This window comes from Coturnix japonica, chromosome 17 (genome assembly GCF_001577835.2).
Source record: "Coturnix japonica isolate 7356 chromosome 17, Coturnix japonica 2.1, whole genome shotgun sequence".
Classification (NCBI taxonomy): Eukaryota; Metazoa; Chordata; class Aves; order Galliformes; family Phasianidae; genus Coturnix; species Coturnix japonica.
In genome coordinates this window covers 6027354-6046159 of record NC_029532.1, presented here as the reverse complement: position 1 = coordinate 6046159, position 18806 = coordinate 6027354, and the positions used below count along the sequence as shown (strand labels likewise).

The 18806-nt window shown below is 47.7% G+C and overlaps 1 protein-coding gene across 2 annotated transcripts in view; it reads right to left on the bottom strand.

The window, feature by feature from the left end:
* COL5A1 (collagen type V alpha 1 chain) overlaps positions 1-18806 on the bottom strand; it is a 121245-nt gene that overhangs the window by 20973 nt on the left and 81466 nt on the right. For both annotated transcript variants that reach the window (XM_015879297.2, XM_015879296.2), the window contains exons 26-41: positions 18654-18698; positions 17071-17124; positions 15860-15904; positions 14767-14820; positions 13289-13396; positions 12949-13002; positions 11535-11588; positions 8112-8156; positions 7680-7733; positions 6765-6809; positions 6159-6212; positions 5533-5586; positions 2016-2069; positions 803-910; positions 529-618; positions 399-452 (exon numbers count right to left, since the gene is read on the bottom strand). In XM_015879297.2, the coding sequence (XP_015734783.1) occupies positions 399-452; positions 529-618; positions 803-910; positions 2016-2069; positions 5533-5586; positions 6159-6212; positions 6765-6809; positions 7680-7733; positions 8112-8156; positions 11535-11588; positions 12949-13002; positions 13289-13396; positions 14767-14820; positions 15860-15904; positions 17071-17124; positions 18654-18698 (972 nt within the window). The remainder of the gene's footprint in view (positions 1-398; positions 453-528; positions 619-802; positions 911-2015; positions 2070-5532; positions 5587-6158; positions 6213-6764; positions 6810-7679; positions 7734-8111; positions 8157-11534; positions 11589-12948; positions 13003-13288; positions 13397-14766; positions 14821-15859; positions 15905-17070; positions 17125-18653; positions 18699-18806) is intronic.

Sequence of the window (18806 nt, the reverse complement as noted above, 5' to 3'; positions counted from 1 at the left end):
CCTGGGTGCACAGTATAGGTTTGGAACAAGTGCATGACCACTTCATAGTTAATGCAGCAGGGAGGGTTCCACAATGACTACTTTCTTCCAGAAGGACTGTACTGAGCAAGACTCTTGAGTGGGAACAATTTTCAGAGGGAAAGCTGGTGACTTAGAAGCAAAATACTGGATGTCCTGGATCATCCTTGTTCCCCCAGCTTGTCACGTATATTCACAGCTAACACCATAAAATAACTGAGCAATTACACGTGTCTGGTAAAATAAAGCAATATCCAGCAAACCACTCGTTAGTGCAAAGGGAATAATGGATGAAGCCCTAAGCTGTGACTAACCCACTAACTTAGCTTGCCAAGCTTGTAAACGTGTTAGGTGGTGCCTGGGAGGGCAAGGATACTCACTGCAGGACCAGGGGGGCCTGGGGGACCTTCGTTGCCTTTCAGCCCTGGAGAACCCTGGAAGATGGGAAAAAAAGAGTCATTTGGGGAGCTGTGTACTGCACTGCCTGGGCATCCTATTGCTGATACTTACAATGGGGCCAGGCAGACCTCTCTCTCCAGGGAAGCCTCGCAAGCCTGGGGGACCATCCTTCCCTGGGAGGCCAGCAGGACCAGGGTCCCCCTGCAATGATAGGGACAAAGATCTGAGGATATGTGGATGCCACAGAGGTTCAGCTCCTCCCTCTATGCTCATGCCTCAATGAGCCACTGTGAAACATCATTTCTTTCCTGTATCACCCCTCTCCACCTCTGGCAGAGGAGAAGGTGTACAAGGAGGGGGAACCCAGCAGGCTGTGCATCCCTACCTTGGTCCCTTCCTTCCCAGTGAGGCCAGGAAGACCTTGTTCACCCGGTGGACCTGGAGGACCTGGATGTCCTCGCTCACCCATTGGACCAGTTTCACCAGTTGGACCCTAAAGAAACAGAGATCAGGGAGAAAGCAGTGGTAACAGACATTAGGCACTGGGAACTTCTGCAATGAAATCATTCACACAAATGAGATACTATTACCAAAGTTATCATACTTGGGACACTTCGTAAGTATTGTACTACCACGCTGGTTCATCCTTATACGGGGCATAAGTAACTGATTAGGCCTATACTACATGGCAATTGCTGACATGTGGGCACTGATGGTGATGAGTGTATGCTAAGGCCCAGCACAGAAAGCTCCCAAGCGGCCCATTCTGGAGGAGAACAAAAGGCACATGCATGGGAGTACAGCATCCCTGCACGCTGGTGTCTGCTGGGACCAAGGTTGTCATTCATGTCACGCTGCACGAAGCCACTTGACACCAGCAGAATAATAACACTGCCATCGCTCAGCAGCCATGAATCACACCAACTGCACATCACCGGGCTGAATAAAACTGCCACAGAGCCCAGTTCTGCACTTGAGAAGACAAACACAGTCGAGGAATTACCCCTAATCATGGATTTCATCAACCAGGGAATTGACACTATCATTAAAGAGGACAAGTTAATTATTTTGTAATTAAAAAGCAACCTTCTTAGTAGTTCAAGAAAGAAGACTTAACCCAAATCCAGTGCTGCTCAGCCTAGGACTGTGATTATCAAACCAGTGCAGAACCCTGCATGCCTGTACTTAAGGGGTACAAATTCTGGTGGTGCAGTTATCATTTCTAGATGATAAGGCCAGGTTGGATGGAGCCCTGGGCAGCATAGCCTGGTATTAAATGTGGAGGTTGGCAGCCCTGTCTGCAGCAGGGGGATTGGAGCTTGATAATCTTTGAGGTCCCTTCCAACTCAAACCATTCTTTGAATCTATGACTCCAGATGGCATAGAGTTCATGGCAACTAACATTTAGAAAAGACATTAATTAAAGGAATAGAGCAATTACTGAAAGAATCCAGAAGCGTGTTACATAAAACGGAGATGTGTTTCTTCGCAACAAAATGGAACAGCACTCCAGCCACATCAGCAAAGGGGTACAACACATCATACTGATGAAGAGGAGCCACAAAGGACCGGTGCAAACACCAATGCTTGTTCCTTACCTGAGGGCCTACAACACCAGGGGGGCCAGGCGGGCCAGTCTTGCCTTGAAAACCCTGTTAGGAAAAGGGAGAGAACAAAGAGATGACGTCTATGCCATGAGGTGCTCCCCAGAGGGACCCAGAGTGCTGCCTGCCTGCTGCCCCCCAGCAGAACCACTGACCATGGATGGACACCCAAAGGCAGGAGGAAGAAGAAATCAAACAGGAGATGCAAAATATGAATTCGTACATTGACAGGGGGAAAGACAGTGGTAGAAACGGGCCTTGCAGCTCCAGTGGAGGGTTCTAGGTGCAGCCCCAGGGGGGGAATGGATGTTTGGGTGGAAAGCCATCAGATCTTCAGTTCATTTCTGCTGTTATGATGGAGCTACCGTGGTTTGGCTGAATGATTGGCCATATACAAATACATATATATATATTTATATATATATATATTTATATTATATAATATATATATGATATATATATATATAAATTGCAATACTCTTAAAACCTACAGAGGAAATGACTATTAAAAAGTCAAAACGCTCATTTTTCTTAATGTTGAGCAATTCTTCATAGCCATTCATTTCCCTTCTCCCAGCTCTGCTGTGACTCCTGCTCCACTTTTCACCCTACAGGAGCTCTGGGCCTGGGTAACCACCCTGCACTCCAGCACAGACAGAGCCACTTTCCAGCCCTGCTGAGTTTTATTTCCTTCCTCAGCATCTGCTGAAAGAAATCACAAATGTTCTTCTCTCTAGATGGCCAAACGATGAGTAACGAAGTCTCCACAGCAGCTAATGATAATGACAGGAAGAGTGACAATAACGAGCTATCACCGCTGCAGTTGTTTAACTCTCCTAAGCCACTCCTTAAACAGCACATTAATTATCACTGCTACTACAGCACACTGACAAGCCTGAGAGATGCCATTCAGGGCATCCAGGCTATTTTCTCATTGCCACAAAAGATGATGGGATAAGACCCAAAGCCAATGGTACTGTGTCGTGCTACAAAGCCATTCAGTGCTATTCAGCTGTCTGCAGATGGCAGAATATCATGTCACCAATGGGAAAATGGCAAACCATCGCTGTGAAAAGAATGCACAATTCAAACCCTTATCTTAGTAAAACACCTCAACCAGCTCTGTGTGGGACTTGCCTTTTTAATCTGAAGAAAGGCTTTCCCTGTTACCCTTTTTAAACCATGAGCACAGAGCTTTTAGGGCTCTTTTTTCTTGTCTCCTCTAGATCCTGTCTCAATAAATCTAATATGGCCCAATATTTGGCATCCTTCAGCATGATTTGTTGCTCCTCAATGAAAAGTTAATTAAGGGGAGCTATTTGACGGGCAGACTTGAAGTCTAGGTTCTCTTGCATGAAGGCACAGAGCGTGCTAGCAAGTTTACTAGCATGGAAATGATATTTAATTTGGTTTTATGTCTATCTCCTCCCTTTTCAGCTCTGTGTAAGGAAGGAGAACAAACAAAGGGTCAAGACGAGGGCTGGATGGGGCTGTGAGCAATGTGGGTTAGAGAGAGGTGTCCCTGCTTATAGTATGGGGATTGGAAGTATGTGATGTTAAAGGTCCCTTCCAGCTCAAACCAGCCTATGATTCTGTGGCCTAACACTATGATTGTGTTTCTGGATATATTCCATGGTGATAGATAGGCCAGTTACTCCTGAATTGACAGAAAACAGCTACCAGGGAATGCTTTCAGACCCCAAATAGCCCATTGTCCACTTGTATTCATACAGACTTGGGAATGTGATGCTTTATTCCAGTCTCAAAAGATGAGAGCTGCAGATGCAAGACAAATTTTTACTGCTTTTTCCTAATCTCAGCTTAAGTGTCCTGGATATTTCAGATAACTCAATAAAGGAAGTGTAAATGTCACAGTCAGACTCTGGCAGGTGAGAACTCTTCTCTCTACCTTGATGTTAATCCCAAAGTGAGGAGTGTGCCTTCAAAATACCACAACCATCACCATGAAGTCAGTCTCCCGGAGCATGAGTAAATATCTGGTGTTGCACTGAGCAGTGTTTGCACTGCTTCCCTTAGCAAATGCCAGGGAAGTTAATTAAACTGTTGTGTGATAAGTTGAGGGGAAAAGATGCATAATGTGCAAAGCCTCTTTAATGCTCATTTGCTCGGAAAGGCGGTGGGGAAAATAGCAAAGCTGAATAGAGGAAGTTGGGTTTCTTTCCTGTAGAATAAACACAGAACAAAGAATCTATCTGCTAACATGCAGCATGCAGTGATGGGAGAGTGATGTACCAACAACAGCAAACGAGCTGGGTTGTAAACAGCCGAGGAAAAAAGAATCAACATCCCCCAAAATGCCAAACAGAGAGGTACTAATTACTGCATGCAGAAGAATACATGGCAGAACAGTCATTTTTTGCTTAGGGTATCCTTCAAGCAAAAAAAGGTGCACAAAACAGACCACCAGAGACGCACGACAGCCATCATACCTTCCGCATGCCTCATCACTCTCCTCTGGTGAGAAAGACTGATTACATCTGTGCAACAAAACCTTTTAATATTGACAAAGCAGCATTGTGTACAACACGATAAGGGCCCCAGCAGCTGCTCCTTGGGGGGGCAGCAAGAGAGATGTGCTTGGGGAGCCCAGTGAGCTGCTTTGGCTCAAAGGCGGTGTCAGCAGAGATGCTGGTGTGCTAAGGCAGGGTGGATACACGCGTGTGCTGCAATAACCAGTGTGGGCAGAAAAGCTAGAGCAAAGCCATGGCACCACTGATTCTGGTCAGGAGCTGTTTTCCTCTCAAAAGCAGCACTGCAGCAATGGGGCTGTAACTTCTTTGCTGTGCTGCTGCTCTTGGTGCTGGCTGCACGATGCATAAAGAAGGGAAAAGTGTTTATTTCTCCCCATGGCATGCTCCTGAGAAAGCAAAACTGCCCTGAGCTAAAGCAACTGAGTGCAGAAAGCTGAATGCTGGCTTGTGAAGGAGGGAGCCCATCTTGCATCTCTGTTCCAACAGACTTAGACTTACAACATTACACCTGCTTATTTCCAAAGAGAGGAGTGGGGAAGAAAGCACAGCTTCACCACTGTGCTACAGGAGCAGAGGTGAGGCACAGCTTTACCCCAGGAGGGCATTGGGGAGCCTGTGGGGTGCACAGCACGGGCCAGGTCCTGGTGTGCTGACTCACAGCATCCTCCCACCCATCCCCTGCAGCACACAGAGCCTCAGCTGCTCCTGTGCCACTCTGGCCTTGCTATCTCCCCACTCACATTCACTCCATATGAAATGCACATCACCCCCAAGTGTACCACAGGGACAGAGAGAGGGGCCGGTGTGTGGCCGTCATGCAAATCATCATTAGCCTGACCCATCCTGCTCAGAAGGAGGTTGCTTCCTGTAGACCACCCCGTGCAGCTGGAGACACACAGACCTCTGCAGAGAGCAAACTGGTGGCCCCATCTCTCCAGCTGCACAGGAGGGTTTAGAGAAACCAACCAGCAAGATGAGGCTCAGGGCTAATGATCTGCCCAAGAGTTCTGGCTACTTACGGTTTCTCCTCTCTGTCCGGGGTGACCAGGCAATCCATCCTTCCCAGGAGGACCCTACAGCAAACAACCAAGGTGAGAAAGAACATGGCTGAGTGTTCATTAGTACAAGTATGAGAAGGACTGAATCACAATTACTTGCATCTTTGCATTAATCTCCACCCATTGTACAGAGAAATGGGGGGACTCAGAACCCTAAAGGACACGGCCCTTTCTCACTCATCTCCTGGTGATCTTACAGATATACAGTCAGCTGTCACCACAGGGAAAGAAATCACTCCAAAAAGGTTCCTGAGGCTCCCCCTCAGTGTACAACAATTGCATAGACAGAAGCATTCCTCCGTTGTGCTTTCCTCCCAACACACAGTAGAATAAAGAACAGAGCAGCCACGAAAGATCCTAGAGATACTGAGTCATTAGGAAACGAACATTTACAATCAGCTGCAATTTACTCAGCTATTTAAAAGCTTAAACCATCGAGTTGTTATCGTGATGTCTCAGTAATGCCTTTTATTGGGCACGGCACCACTCGTCAGAGAAGCAGCGAGGGTTGAGCTGGCACAGGCAGTCACAGCTGGATGGAAAAGATCAGATGTATTTCTCTGCACGTTTTAGGAAGCGTTACTCACAGGGGGGCCTTTTGGTCCAGGAAATCCAGTTGGTCCTTGAGGCCCTGGTGGTCCCTGGGATACAAAACAAGGCAGAAAAACAGGGTTAAGGAAAGCATGTACTTTACAATGATATTACAGCTCTGTGTGAACATCAGGTGAGTGCAAAGAGATGCTAAGCTGGCTTGTTGTGCCCCAAATAAATGCATGTTTAACCAAGTGTTCTGTCCAGCTGGGGAAAGCAGGACAAACACCAGGAGAGCCATCAGCCACTGAAGAGCTCTGGGTGTCCACACAGACAGCACAGGGAGCCTTTCCCTTCTTTACATGGATCAGTATTGACATAGGACACCCAAAATCTCACTTGAGCCTCGCCTGGAGAACTCAGAAGGGCTTTAAAGAATTCAGGTGATGTTGTGTGACCTCTTTCTTTTGCTGACTGAGGTGTGCTCAGCCATATCCCAGCCCAAAGAAGCTCCCCACTGCTCTCTGATTCACAGTACTTGGTAGGACACTCATTGCAGCAAGTCCTGAGCTCAGCGTTGTCAACCCAACAACCCAACCCTTCTACTGTGTGAAATCAACAGGTAGCATCGATCCCTGCTCTAGTCTCACATGTGGCCTTACCCGTTCTCCAGGAGGACCAGGGGGGCCGTCACCACCAGAGTTGCCCTTTTAACAAACAAACAAAACAACACACCATTACAAATACATCGATCACCGTTTCGGCTGCTTCAAATGGCACCACCCCAGATGACACCCATCCCACCGACTGCCTGGTCCCTCTCTATCAAACAGCTCCATACCGGGAGCCACAGTGACAAATGAGTAACTGCTCATCTCCCCCCACCCCCCCAAAACAGCTTCGCAGATATACAGGCAAGATAACATCAGTGAGCTCAGGATATTTCCACCCGATAACGGCCGCCCTCTGAGAGACAAATGCAGCAGCAAAGCCAAAGTATTTATCAAAAATTCATGCTGCTACAAAGCCGAGACATTTATTTTTAAAGCCAGCAGCGTGGCGGTGACAATGCCTCATTACGGCAGCTTCGCTTCCATTATGCCCAGCAATTGATGGTCACTTAATTGGTTTCTGCAGCAGGTGCTGGAGCTGAGCTTGCCTCTCCATTGGCTGGCAAAACAATGTCTATTGTCATCGGCCAGCAGGACGCATGCGAAGCAGCTCGGCAAGGTGTAATGTTGTGCACAAAATAGGGCTCAGGGGAAGTGGGATGTAGGGCTGTGCTGTCCCCGCTGCAAGGTATCCCCTTCCCTGCTGGGTCTTTGTTCACATATGAGGTTGATCTCCTGCTGAAATGAAGGCCAGCACGTTTCTAGGAGCTGTGTATAGACTTCACAGTTGGCTTATGAGGGTATTTGGCTGGGTAATGAAGGCCAGGAAGGCTCAGCTTTCAAAAGGCAAAATGGAAAAGGGAGAAAAGGGGAATGGAAGGCAATGAAGCAGATGGCCTCTAATGCTGACACTTCTAAGGATGCAGTTTCTTCCTAATTGCCATCACAAGCTCCCCAGAACCTTACCTTTGGGCCAGGTTTCCCTGTGCTTCCCCTAGGGCCTCTTTCCCCACGTGGACCCTTAGAAAAACATAAAAGATGACATTTTAGTGCTTTGGGTAATAAGAGCAGCTACAGTGACATCAGGCAAGCACTGCAGCACCCCAACTGCACTGGGACAAAGAGCTGTCCCACCAGCAGCAGCAGCAGCAGGGTGACAGGAACCTTCTTCACTGTGGTTTCAACCTATTTTGTCGTGATATCAAACCAGAACCAACAGTGAACCCCATCCCCAAATCACTGCAGCCTCTCCGCTCAGCATTAAGGCTGAAGACTTAGTGAAGACATTAAGTCGTAAAGGGCTGGATCCCACCCAGCCAGGACATGAACCAGAACATGCTTTCTCCTGGCATTAACAAGACTTCAAAATGCAAAAAGAAGGAAAAGAAGCATCGTTACCGTTGGACCGCGCTGCCCCCTTGGACCTGGTTTGCCAGGTGTCCCCTGCAAAGGAAAAGGAACACAGATAAATCTCTGGCCAGCAGTAGCCACAGGCCGGGCTTGCAGCAGATGCAGCCCAATGGAGACCCGTTGCTCCCCACACCTCTGCATCTCTCACTTATAATTAAAACAACACTAGCAGTTTTACACGCAGCTCTTGACAATGGCATTTGTTTTCTTTTATAACATTTGGATGCATGTGAACCCTCCCAGGCTGGCTCACGGTGCACAGGGCACAAGCTGATGGCATTAAATATTTAAGGAAAGGCAGCAGCAGAGCAGAAGCCCTCACCTGCACTGCTATTTTACGCTACACGAGCCAATTAAGCCGCCCCACATATTTACAGATCCTTCTTCATCTTTGCAAACCTTGTGCTAAACAAGTAATTTAAGACATTGCTTTGCAGCCGCAACAAAACAGCAGGCTTATGAGATCTGACAGATGCACTCAGTTTCCTGTAATGGGGGACTGTGATTAATTCTGACAGAAGAAAGACAAAGACGGCTGGGTCCTAAATCTGGAATTACGTTAAGCTCCATTTCCACGTGCCTAAAAGTAACAGCCCACAACTCGCTATCCGAAGGCTCTATTTTGGCTCGTGTCATGATCATAAGGGCACCAATAGGTTCAATTTTATTCCTCTAGGCAGACAGTCCACTTTTCTTTTTAACCAATCACAGCTGAAGGAAGAGAGACTTTCTACGTAAGGGATGTAGATGCTTAAAATACCATTTGCCATTTTCTGCCCCAAATCCATCATCTAACAATCTCGCCTTCTCGTGTTCAGCACTCATTAACCAGGTGAGCAGAACACAGGAGCTGGGGAACTTTCAAGTCAACTTTCTTCCAGCTGCTATTATTAGCCCTGCTGAATCCTCCTTGCTCTGCAGCTCCATTTAGTAAACACCGCTGCCACGCTCCTTCAATTAATTACACAGATTATCTCAAAGCACCCCATCTGTGCCATGTGAGGCTGAAGTCAGATTTGGCACCATCAGAGCTCAGCCCCCTGCAGGTCACCCCCACGCTCCCTCCCTTCTCCCTCAATTCTATCTTCAAGCTAAATTTCCCCCCTGCTTATTGCTACCATTAATCATGCATACAGCACTGTGTAGCGCTGCTAGGAATTTATATAGCACTGTAAACACACACCAGCCTATATATTTCAGATAGGGAAGGAAAGGCATCTAAATTCAGATTATTTTCCCAGGCACACAAATAGATGGCCTGGATCTCAGCACCGCCCTGAACCCTGTGGGCTCTGTCAGATGGGGCGAGCAGGGAGATCTATTATCCCATGTTAATGGCTGAGGTTTATTAGCTCCAAAAATAAAGACTGCTTACTCACATTCCCAAATACTGACTTCACAATCAGGCTCTGAGGGTACCCCAGCCAGCCCACCTGAGCTCACCTCTGGTTGCAGGGCACCATGATAAGCAGCCTTGGGCCAAAACCACTGCCATGTTAGGTTGTGGATGCCCCATCCCTGCAGGCATTCAAGGCCAGGCTGGATGTGGCTCTGGGCAGCCTGGTGGTTGGCAACCCTGCACATAGCAGGGGGTTGAAATAGGATGTTCATTGTGGTCCTTTTCAATCCAGGCCATTCTATTCTATGGTTAGAGAGGATGCTTCTATAAGACTTCCTCACTCTTGACCTGGTTTCAACTTTGGGGAGCTTTAGGGCTGCCAGCACTGGTTGGGGGACTACCCATGTTTGCTAACATGGAAAGCTTATTTCAAGCCCTAGATGATGCCAATTGCCAGAATAAAAAACCCAACCAGTGATTCATATTATTCTGGACACATAAACAACCGTGTTGAGTATCATAATAGTAACGCCTCATAAAAAGAAAAGACAAACAGGAATGATTTTGGGTCGTTTCAGCTGCAAATCAGGTTACTCCACAATGCACCGGAGAAGCAAATCTTCCAAACTCACTTTCCTGACTGCGTGTGGACATGCTCATAAAACAGCAAATTTACTGGTGTCGGGAGAAGCAGAGCGTAATTTATCAAGTCTAACTCAACGAGGCTTAAATTCACTTGATGGTCTCCATTTGGTTTGTGCAGTGCGATCCTCACTCAGTCTATTGTTCTGTATATAATCGCTTTCACTTGTTTCAAAGCAGATACTCAGGAGAAAGGGGAAGGAAAAAAGAAAACAGGATACCAAAGCAGTCAGTGAAAATCTCTATTTCTGCTACTCTGATCAATTTTTCAAGCGCAGCTCCTTTCACTTAAAGGAGAGATTTGTCCATGAAGTGTTTCTCTCTCTCCATGCAGACAAACACGGTTATAAAACACAAACAAGCTGCCGGACTGGGTTCAGAGTGGCATAAATGGTCCAAACCACCACTGGGGAGAACTGGAGTTCAACCAGCAAGAGGGCAGCAAATGCTCAGGGTTACACAGCAGCGCATCTCCCCAGGGCTGTGGTGTTGTTGTCCTCCTTTAAGCCACCTGAAAATGCAGCCCAAGAATTTCTTTGCCCACTGGGTAATGCGGGTAGTAATTATAGGGCTACAGTAAATGTGAGGCTGTTGTGGCAGCTGCCTCCCTCCTGCTGCCCACATCCAGTGCTGGAGCTGAGGGAGGGGAGTTCATAACTCAGAAGGAGATGAAAATTACTCAATGAAGAGAGAGAGAGAGAAAAGAGGGATATAAAGCAAATTTTAGTGGCACAATATTAATGCAGTGCAAAGTGATTTATATTTTCTGCACTCCCATCAAACATGTCTGTTAGAAGTCATTTGTATTTAAATGAGAGGAAGAAGGAAATGAATTCTGCTCGCCCTCTTTGCTCCCCTCCATCTTCACCCTGTGACCAAAGCCGGAGCACAGAATGAGCTGATGTCGGTGCTCTCCATCCTCTAACTCAACGTTCTTATCCTCAAACTAAGAAAGGGAAATAGGTAGATAAAAAAAACACTGCTGCATATAGGCAAATTCCTGTTACTCAGGAGCAAAGATGAGAGGGGTGAGAGGTAAAGCACATCTCGGCGGGTTGGGGGGGAGGGGATCCATCCCCCCAGTATTTGAAGAAAGGTTAGGAATCTAAGATAGCTTCACTTGTTAAAAAGAGACACTTGTAGGTGTGTTTCCAACACTCCATTTTGAATCTCCAGTTAGGATGAAGATGGTTCTGAACAGAATCACCCATCCCCAATAATCACCATTAATTACAAAGCTCCTTCACTGCCCAACGTCTGGCAGTGAAGGAAGGATTCAGGTTCAGAGGAATCAACTAAGACATCTCAAAGGGAACCTTCCCAGTGTGTAATAGGGCTGGAGCATCCCGTGTTGGGGACCACAACAGTCCTGCCCCAGGGCTCTCCTCTGGAAGGAGAACTCAGCCAAGTGAGCAGAGAGAAGCTCTTACCCGTGTGCCCTTCTCGCCGTTGGCGCCTGGAAATCCTGGGAAGCCAATGGAGCCCTTTGGGGGAGAGAAAAGGGAGAGGGGCTCAGGACATCAAACTCAGCCTGCCCACACCAGGCGCCCACTGACCCGGGATAACCCCGACCAACCCTGCTGATGTCTGCATCTCCTGAGGCTCTTTTTTTTCTGTGCTTTTTGCTTTAAAACCTTCCCTCTAATAAAAACAAAATCGAAGACAGACCTGGAACGACCTTCAGAAGCCAAACAGGCTCCAAAAACAACAACCCGATATAAAAAGGCCCATGCCTTGCTGGAAGTGGCTGCAAAGCCCAAGCCCACAGTTGCACCGGGTGCCTGGGGAACAGCAGGCTTTTGTGTTTAGCTCCTAAGTCACTACGGTGCACATGAAAATTTAACTCCTGGCTTGTTCCTTTCTGATGGGAGCGCCTGGAGAATAGCAGCTGCTACTGCTTTTAGAATATGAATCGGATGAAGGAAAAATAAATGTAAAGGGAGGGTGAAAAAAAAAAAAAAGCAAATTAAAAAGTAAAGCAGCAACACCACAACCAGGAAACCATCTCTTGCACTTAATTATGTCTCCAGTGTTAAACATGCCTGCTTGCTTTTTTTTCCCCCAAGCAACAAACATGAATAATAAAATATGATTCTTAAATAAAAAACCAAAACAACCCTTAAATCTTAAGGCAGGCATAAGTTCCCAGAGCCTCCAGGGTGTGTAGCTGGAAGCCAGGCTGCAGCCTCACTCTGTGTAATGGAATTCACAGTTTGAAGTTGAAAAGGAGACTTGAAAATGGCCCCAATGAAGGTGGGCGTGTAGATAAGACACAAAGCATGCTCACGAATCTGCAAATAGCAGTTCTATTTTAACTTCAGGGAGACCCTGAGTCATTAGCTATTCCCCTTAATTAGTTAGCAGTAGCCCCGAGCCTTGAGGATTGCTCCATTCTACCTACTGCCAGCACGGCAGTTCTCAGGAGCCCATCTCAGCACCCCATACACCTGGCAGGGGCTGCTCTGCACACTCAGCACTTTGCAGCCCCTGTCCCCTTCATCTCCTCGCAGCACCATGCAGGAGATGATGCAGGATGTGGCCCACCCCCCCACCTCCAGCTGAGGGCTGGCAGCTATTTTTACCCATCCATAAATACATCCTCTGCATGTGGGGAGGAGGGATGGAGTGGTATGAAATGCGAGAAAGCTGCACACCCATCAGCTCTAAAAGGGAAGGCAAAGGGCTTGGCTTCTCATCGCCTTGGATGTGAAAATGTGTAGTGCCACAAGCATGGCAGAGCTGAGACACCAGCCCTGCTCCTCCTGCCATGTGTCCCTCTGGGTCCCTCAGCCTGGTGCTGTCACCATTCCACCTCGTCCCTGTGAGCAGAAATCCCACTGTTACCTTTGGGCCCTGCCTGCCCGGGTAGCCGGGCAGCCCTGGCACTCCGAGTTTCCCCTGAAACACAAAGAAAATCGGGTTAGTGGGGACAGCTTCAAGTTTATAACTGAAAAAAAGAGAAGCCAAGCACTGGAAAACCCTGAGCCATACAGATGCTGGGTGGACACAACCAATGGATCATTGTTTTCTCTGTAGTCTTTCAAAGAAGCTCCCACATTCCCATCTGTCTGCCCCAAAGCCACCCCTATACCCCCACCAGGCATTGCCACCCCTTATAGCAAAGTCCCAAAGAAAAGAGCTGTGCTGCAGAACCAGCCTAGGCAACCCCATCCCATCAGCTCACCTTCTCTCCAGCAGGACCGAGAGGACCGGGGTCTCCATTGGGACCCGAGCGACCTTTGGGGCCTTCAGGGCCATCCTCACCCCTGGGGCCTGGAGGTCCAATTTCACCCTGTGAATGACAGGAGAGCTCACAGAGACAGCATCAGAGACTGCAGAAAGACTGTCGGAGAGAAGGCATTCTGTCACCAAGAGACACACAGAGCGTTATCAGAGCTCTCATTCTTGGCCGTGCCATTATCCCCAGCAGCAGCCGTCTTTCCGGTGGCCCAATTATCCCATCTCCGTGCGGAGCATCTCCACCAAAACAGCCATCATTAGCTCTGATTGCAACGCACCCTTTTACCCACTTCCCGCTTCCCAAATTGCAGTTTGATGTGCAAGCAAGCCCTGGGAAGTGCTTAATTGAGGGCTGAGCTGGGCAACCTGAGAATAAAGATCAGGCTGGAGCTTTTGTGCTGAAAACCATTAGGAAATCTGAGCACGGAGAGGAATGAGCCATTAACATGAATTGTTACGACACTGCGGGCTCCAGCACACACAACAACGTTGTCACGCAGCACAGCAGGAGATGCTGCCACACCAACACAGGCTCACAAGGAGCTGGGTGGCTGCAGATTTATCTGCGAGGCTTTCGAGTACCCTTGGCCTTTCATAGCATCATAAAACACAGGGAGAGTGCTGGTGGGAAGCAGAGTTGTGAGCTTATGGCTGTCTGCAGCAGCAAGGACAGCGTGCCACCTTCTGTCCTTGTGCCTTGGAACGACCAACTCCAAGGTGACAGGTGGAGCACCAACCTGATCAATTATCCATTGAAATGCCAAGCAGAGATGGAAGATTTGATTTATATGTTTTATGAGCCTTCATGCAAGGCATTCATTTTGTCCTTTAAGTGCAGGGATGGATGAGCACAGAGTGCTCCTGATTGCTGGGGGATGTGCTGAACACCAAGCAATGCCATCACCCAGAGAGATAGGATGGGAACACAGCTCTCAGTGTCCAGGTGCTGAGGACAGACAGCAGCTAAGCATGATTTGGGGTTTATGGTGACCTGCACGTTCCACTGCTTTTAAAAGCTTTTGGAGCTAAAGATAGGAGTAACATAAACCCACACCCCCAGCAGCTTTCACTGCTCTGTGTTTGTGGTAACTGCACTTCACACTGATGGCACTGGAGGCACATAATGCTCAGCAAATAATGCCTACCAGACCCCAGATGTAATATTATGGGAGAGAAGAGATGCTGGAAATAGATACGATACAGCAAGATTGTGCAGGATTCTTTGCAATCAAGGCAGCAAGACAGGGATCCTCTATTACTACTCTGTTTTATTTTACCTTCAGGACAAGACTAGGGAATATAAGGATTTATAATGCCTGTGCCTGAAGTGAATAGGAGTTCTCCAGAAGGACCCTGACAAAAACCTGCCTTGCTGAGCTGCTGTAGGAGCACTATGAGACTTCACTGGGTGCAGGTTCTTACCCGGTCTCCCTTGATGCCCATATCCCCTTTGAAGCCAGGGAAGCCATCTTCACCCTAAATACCAGAGAGAAAAAACAGACAAAGCGTATAGATGGAAGAAAATAAAACACAAAAAGAATCAAGGCTCACCCAGTCTTATTGTATGTTCCCTACCCAGCAAGAACAACATCAGCTACTGTAAGACCTCAGTGCATACAAACAACTGTGAGAACACTCAGATGAAAACCCAGGCAGGCAGCAGCCACCAAGGTCCCAAAGGGCTCACAAGGAAGGATTCCTTCACATCCCCCACTGCCTGCCAGCCAGGATATCACAAATCTGGCTCAATGTGACTAACAACACCTTGCCAGTACCGGGAACCAATTATTTCTGCAGTACAACTGGCTTTATTTTCATGGAGGATGTTTTACACCACGCTTCGAGGGAACCTCTAGGACAGTGGCAGTATTTCTTTCAGCCAAGAAGGTTTAATTGCAGAACTCAAATCAATAATGTATTTCATCCTACAGCAAATCTCTCATAGGTAATGAGGACACCATTCCCAGAAAGACCTTTAAAGTTCGGAAGGTCCCTGCCAAGATTCACTAGCTGAATTGCTTAGATTTGGTGCTGATTATTGTTAGGGCTGGAGCTGGAGACTTTTCCCCATCTCGTTTGTGAGAACCCAGCTGCATCTTTGACACACAAACAGACAGACTGGGTCCGCTTCTTTTCTGACTTGGGTTTCACGAGCTGCTCTAATGACCAGTCTGGATAGCACATCCCATATGTTGTACTCCCCAGGTCCAGCAATTACCCAGCTGTAACACACCACAAACCCTTCATCTTCCATGGAATCGTGCCCAGAAAACTCAAGCTGCAAATTCTGTCAGAGGGAAATCATCCCAAAGCTGGAGCTGAGCTACTGGTACCAACTCACAGCAGCAAAGAGCCCCGAACCTGAGCAGGTGATGGGGCTGCATTGCTCCCAGGTGTTCATCAAACGTTATTCCCTTATGTGCGAGTATTTCACAGGCAAAATCCTGCAGGATTGGGTCTGCAAAACTGCTCTGGAGCTGCAGATAATCAATCGAAACACAAAGCACAAACCCACCTTTTCACCTTTGGTGCCTTTCAACCCACGAACACCATCCGCTCCCTTGGGGAAGATAAAACAAGGTGTTATGTGGCACATGTCAAGCCAAAGGATAATTAAAAGCACATCGAAACGTGTGCAGTAGAACACAAGCAAAGCATAACCCAAACATTATTTATAGCTGCAAACCCAATGAGAGGCATTTTTTTCCCTCAGAACTGGAGGTTCTTTCAGTTAATAGGATGCTGCTTGTAGGAAGAAAAACCTCTTCTGTACGCACCATGGATTTGGTGCATGACACATTTTCTGCAGATCACTGTAATGTGGAACAGTTCCACTTTAGTGGTAAACACAATAGCAAGCCATTCCCTAATGGACCACTGCAGCTCAATCTGTAACTTTGCAAGAAGTGAGATGAAAGCTTGCTTTGGCTATGTGCATTCAGCTCAAGTTTAGAAGGCAGAACGGGAAATGGGTTTCTGCTATTGAAAAAAGACAGAAGGGGCTTTAAGAGGGTTTAACTCTACCCATAGACTCCAGTCTGTGTTTGTATCCATGAGCACAGATCCTTGCTGATTCACTGGGAAGTGAGATGCAACTGCACCTGAACCAGTACGTGGTGATGGGGTGGAACAGCCAGAGCTGCACAAGGAAAAATCCCCGCTGCCTCCTTATCAGCAAATGCAGCCAGCAGCAGGAATGAGGGGAGAGCTGGGATTCAGCCCACTGAAGGAGCACATTGCTGAGACACACAAGCACCATCTCACAAGGTTTTGGACTGGGAGCATGAAAAGCTTGCTTTGTTTTAGGAGCAGGCATTTTGTTTTATTAACAAGCCCTGTTGAAGCCTTCACATTCTGGCTGAGATTTATTTTGGCTGTAAAGTGGAAATGATTGGAAGGGGACTGAGTCGTGTTCGAGAAGAATTAAGAGAGCAATCTCTCCTCAAAGCACTGAATGATGCTAGAAGGTGTTGTTGGAAAGCAGAAGGCTTGGAAGCCTACGAGAAGACACAAGATCAAGGCTTGGTCAAGCAACAAACATGTCGTCACTGATGTAGCCCTATGTGCTAGGGCACTAAAAGCACACTCAGCTAGAACCAGAGCACACAGAGCACCCTTCCCTAGGATGCTCAGTACAACCAGGAGCACCTTGACATCTTTGTCTTGTGCAGGAGATGGACAAGTTTGGACAAGCAACACAGGGATGCTGCTTTGGCACCTTCTTACCTTGACTCCGCGTGGTCCTGGATAACCAATGGGGCCCTGAGGGCCTGGTGGACCCTGGGGTGAATAAAAAACACAAAGAAAAACACATCAAATCAATGCAAAGGTGCAGCAATAAAGAGAGTGTGTGGAAATCAAATATCCCATCCGTCTGGCTGTTTCAGACTGGGCAGAAGTGGCAGCAACCACCTGAAAATAGCTCAGAACAGCACAGGAACATCACTGGGAGCAGATGTGCACAGCTCAGCCAGCAGCAAGGATGTGTATGGTGGGAAAGAACAAAGACAAGGGACAAGACAACGACTTCTTGGTAGAAAGGGATTTGTACAGAAGATAGGTGATTTGTGCATTGGGTTGGAAAGAAAGACGACTCTGAAGGAGGAAGAAAGCTCTTTTTCTATTACCAATCCACTCCCAAACCAGCATCCTCATTCAGATGAGACACAGCTCAGGGCGGTATCACAGGGAGCAGTTATTGCTCCAGGCACATGCCTGGGGTGCTGCCCTTCTGCCTCACCGCACTGCAGAGGAGATGCTTGCAGTGCTGCGAGCTGCAAAGCACCAATGACACCGTGATGCTGCATGCATGCACCCTGCAGCAGCTCCATCACCACCCTGCTGCCTCGCTGTCCACCAGTCACACTCTTTACTGAACCACTTGGTTTTTACTTTGCTTAATTAGCCAGCTAAATAAACACCCTTCCACTTCCTCCAGCCTGACACCAATAAGCATCCAATGCTGCTAGAGAAATAACTCACATAGAAAGCTGCACTCTGGCCCTGTAATCCTCCTGCTGACTCCCTGGTATTTGTTTCATGTCCTCCATCACAGCCACGCTTGGGTTTTTACATTCTGCCACGTGGGATGCATGGATAAATGGGCACTGTGCTGCATGGGGACCACAGGGCACTGGGCTGTGATCCTGCACAACCCTGCTGATACATGCAGCGTTTCTCAATTGAATGGGACGCAGAGGGAAGGCAGATGGTAAATCTCCCAGACAGACAGACAGCTGTATAATTCAAGGACTTTGGCCTCTGGCAATATTCTCAAATATATTGTTAAATAGGGACTTTGAGACAGGGGGGAGAAGGAGAAAATGGAAAAGCAGAAATACAGGCAGAGTTATGTTCTGCATCCCCCTGCACCACAAAGGATATTTCTTTATGTCTGATTAGGAGAAGGCTTCCCTCTGCAGCTTCAGGTCTCCCGTTACTGACCCAAGTCCTGCTGTCTCAGCTCCCCAGCTCAGGCCTGACCCCACCAGCACCTACATCCTGGCCCCGGCTTGCAACCTTGGTGTCCGCAGTGACTCCGTGTCAGCCAGGAATGAGAAACTGCTGATACGACTTTGCTAGCAGAATCCTTGTGCTGGCAAGCATCTTCTTAACAACACTGTTTGTTTTATTTTGGGAAGAACCACGAGCCTTAACAGCACAACCACTCACTCCTACAAGCAGCAGCTCACTGGCTGCAGCACTTCCATGCTGCCCTGGCTATGAATCTTCTGTTTTAAATCTAACATTAGATTCTTAATTCATATTTTGCAATACTTAACGGTAACGAAGAACTCATTGACACCTACCTGACTCCCCTTCTCTCCAGGAGGACCTTCCTTGCCAGGATGACCCTATTAATAAAAGAGACAAACAGAGTTAAAAATGGGTTTAGTGCATGTCTAACGCTTTGGAGGCCAACAGTCTCGTTCAGGCAAACTGTTTTGCAGTGTTTGTTGCAT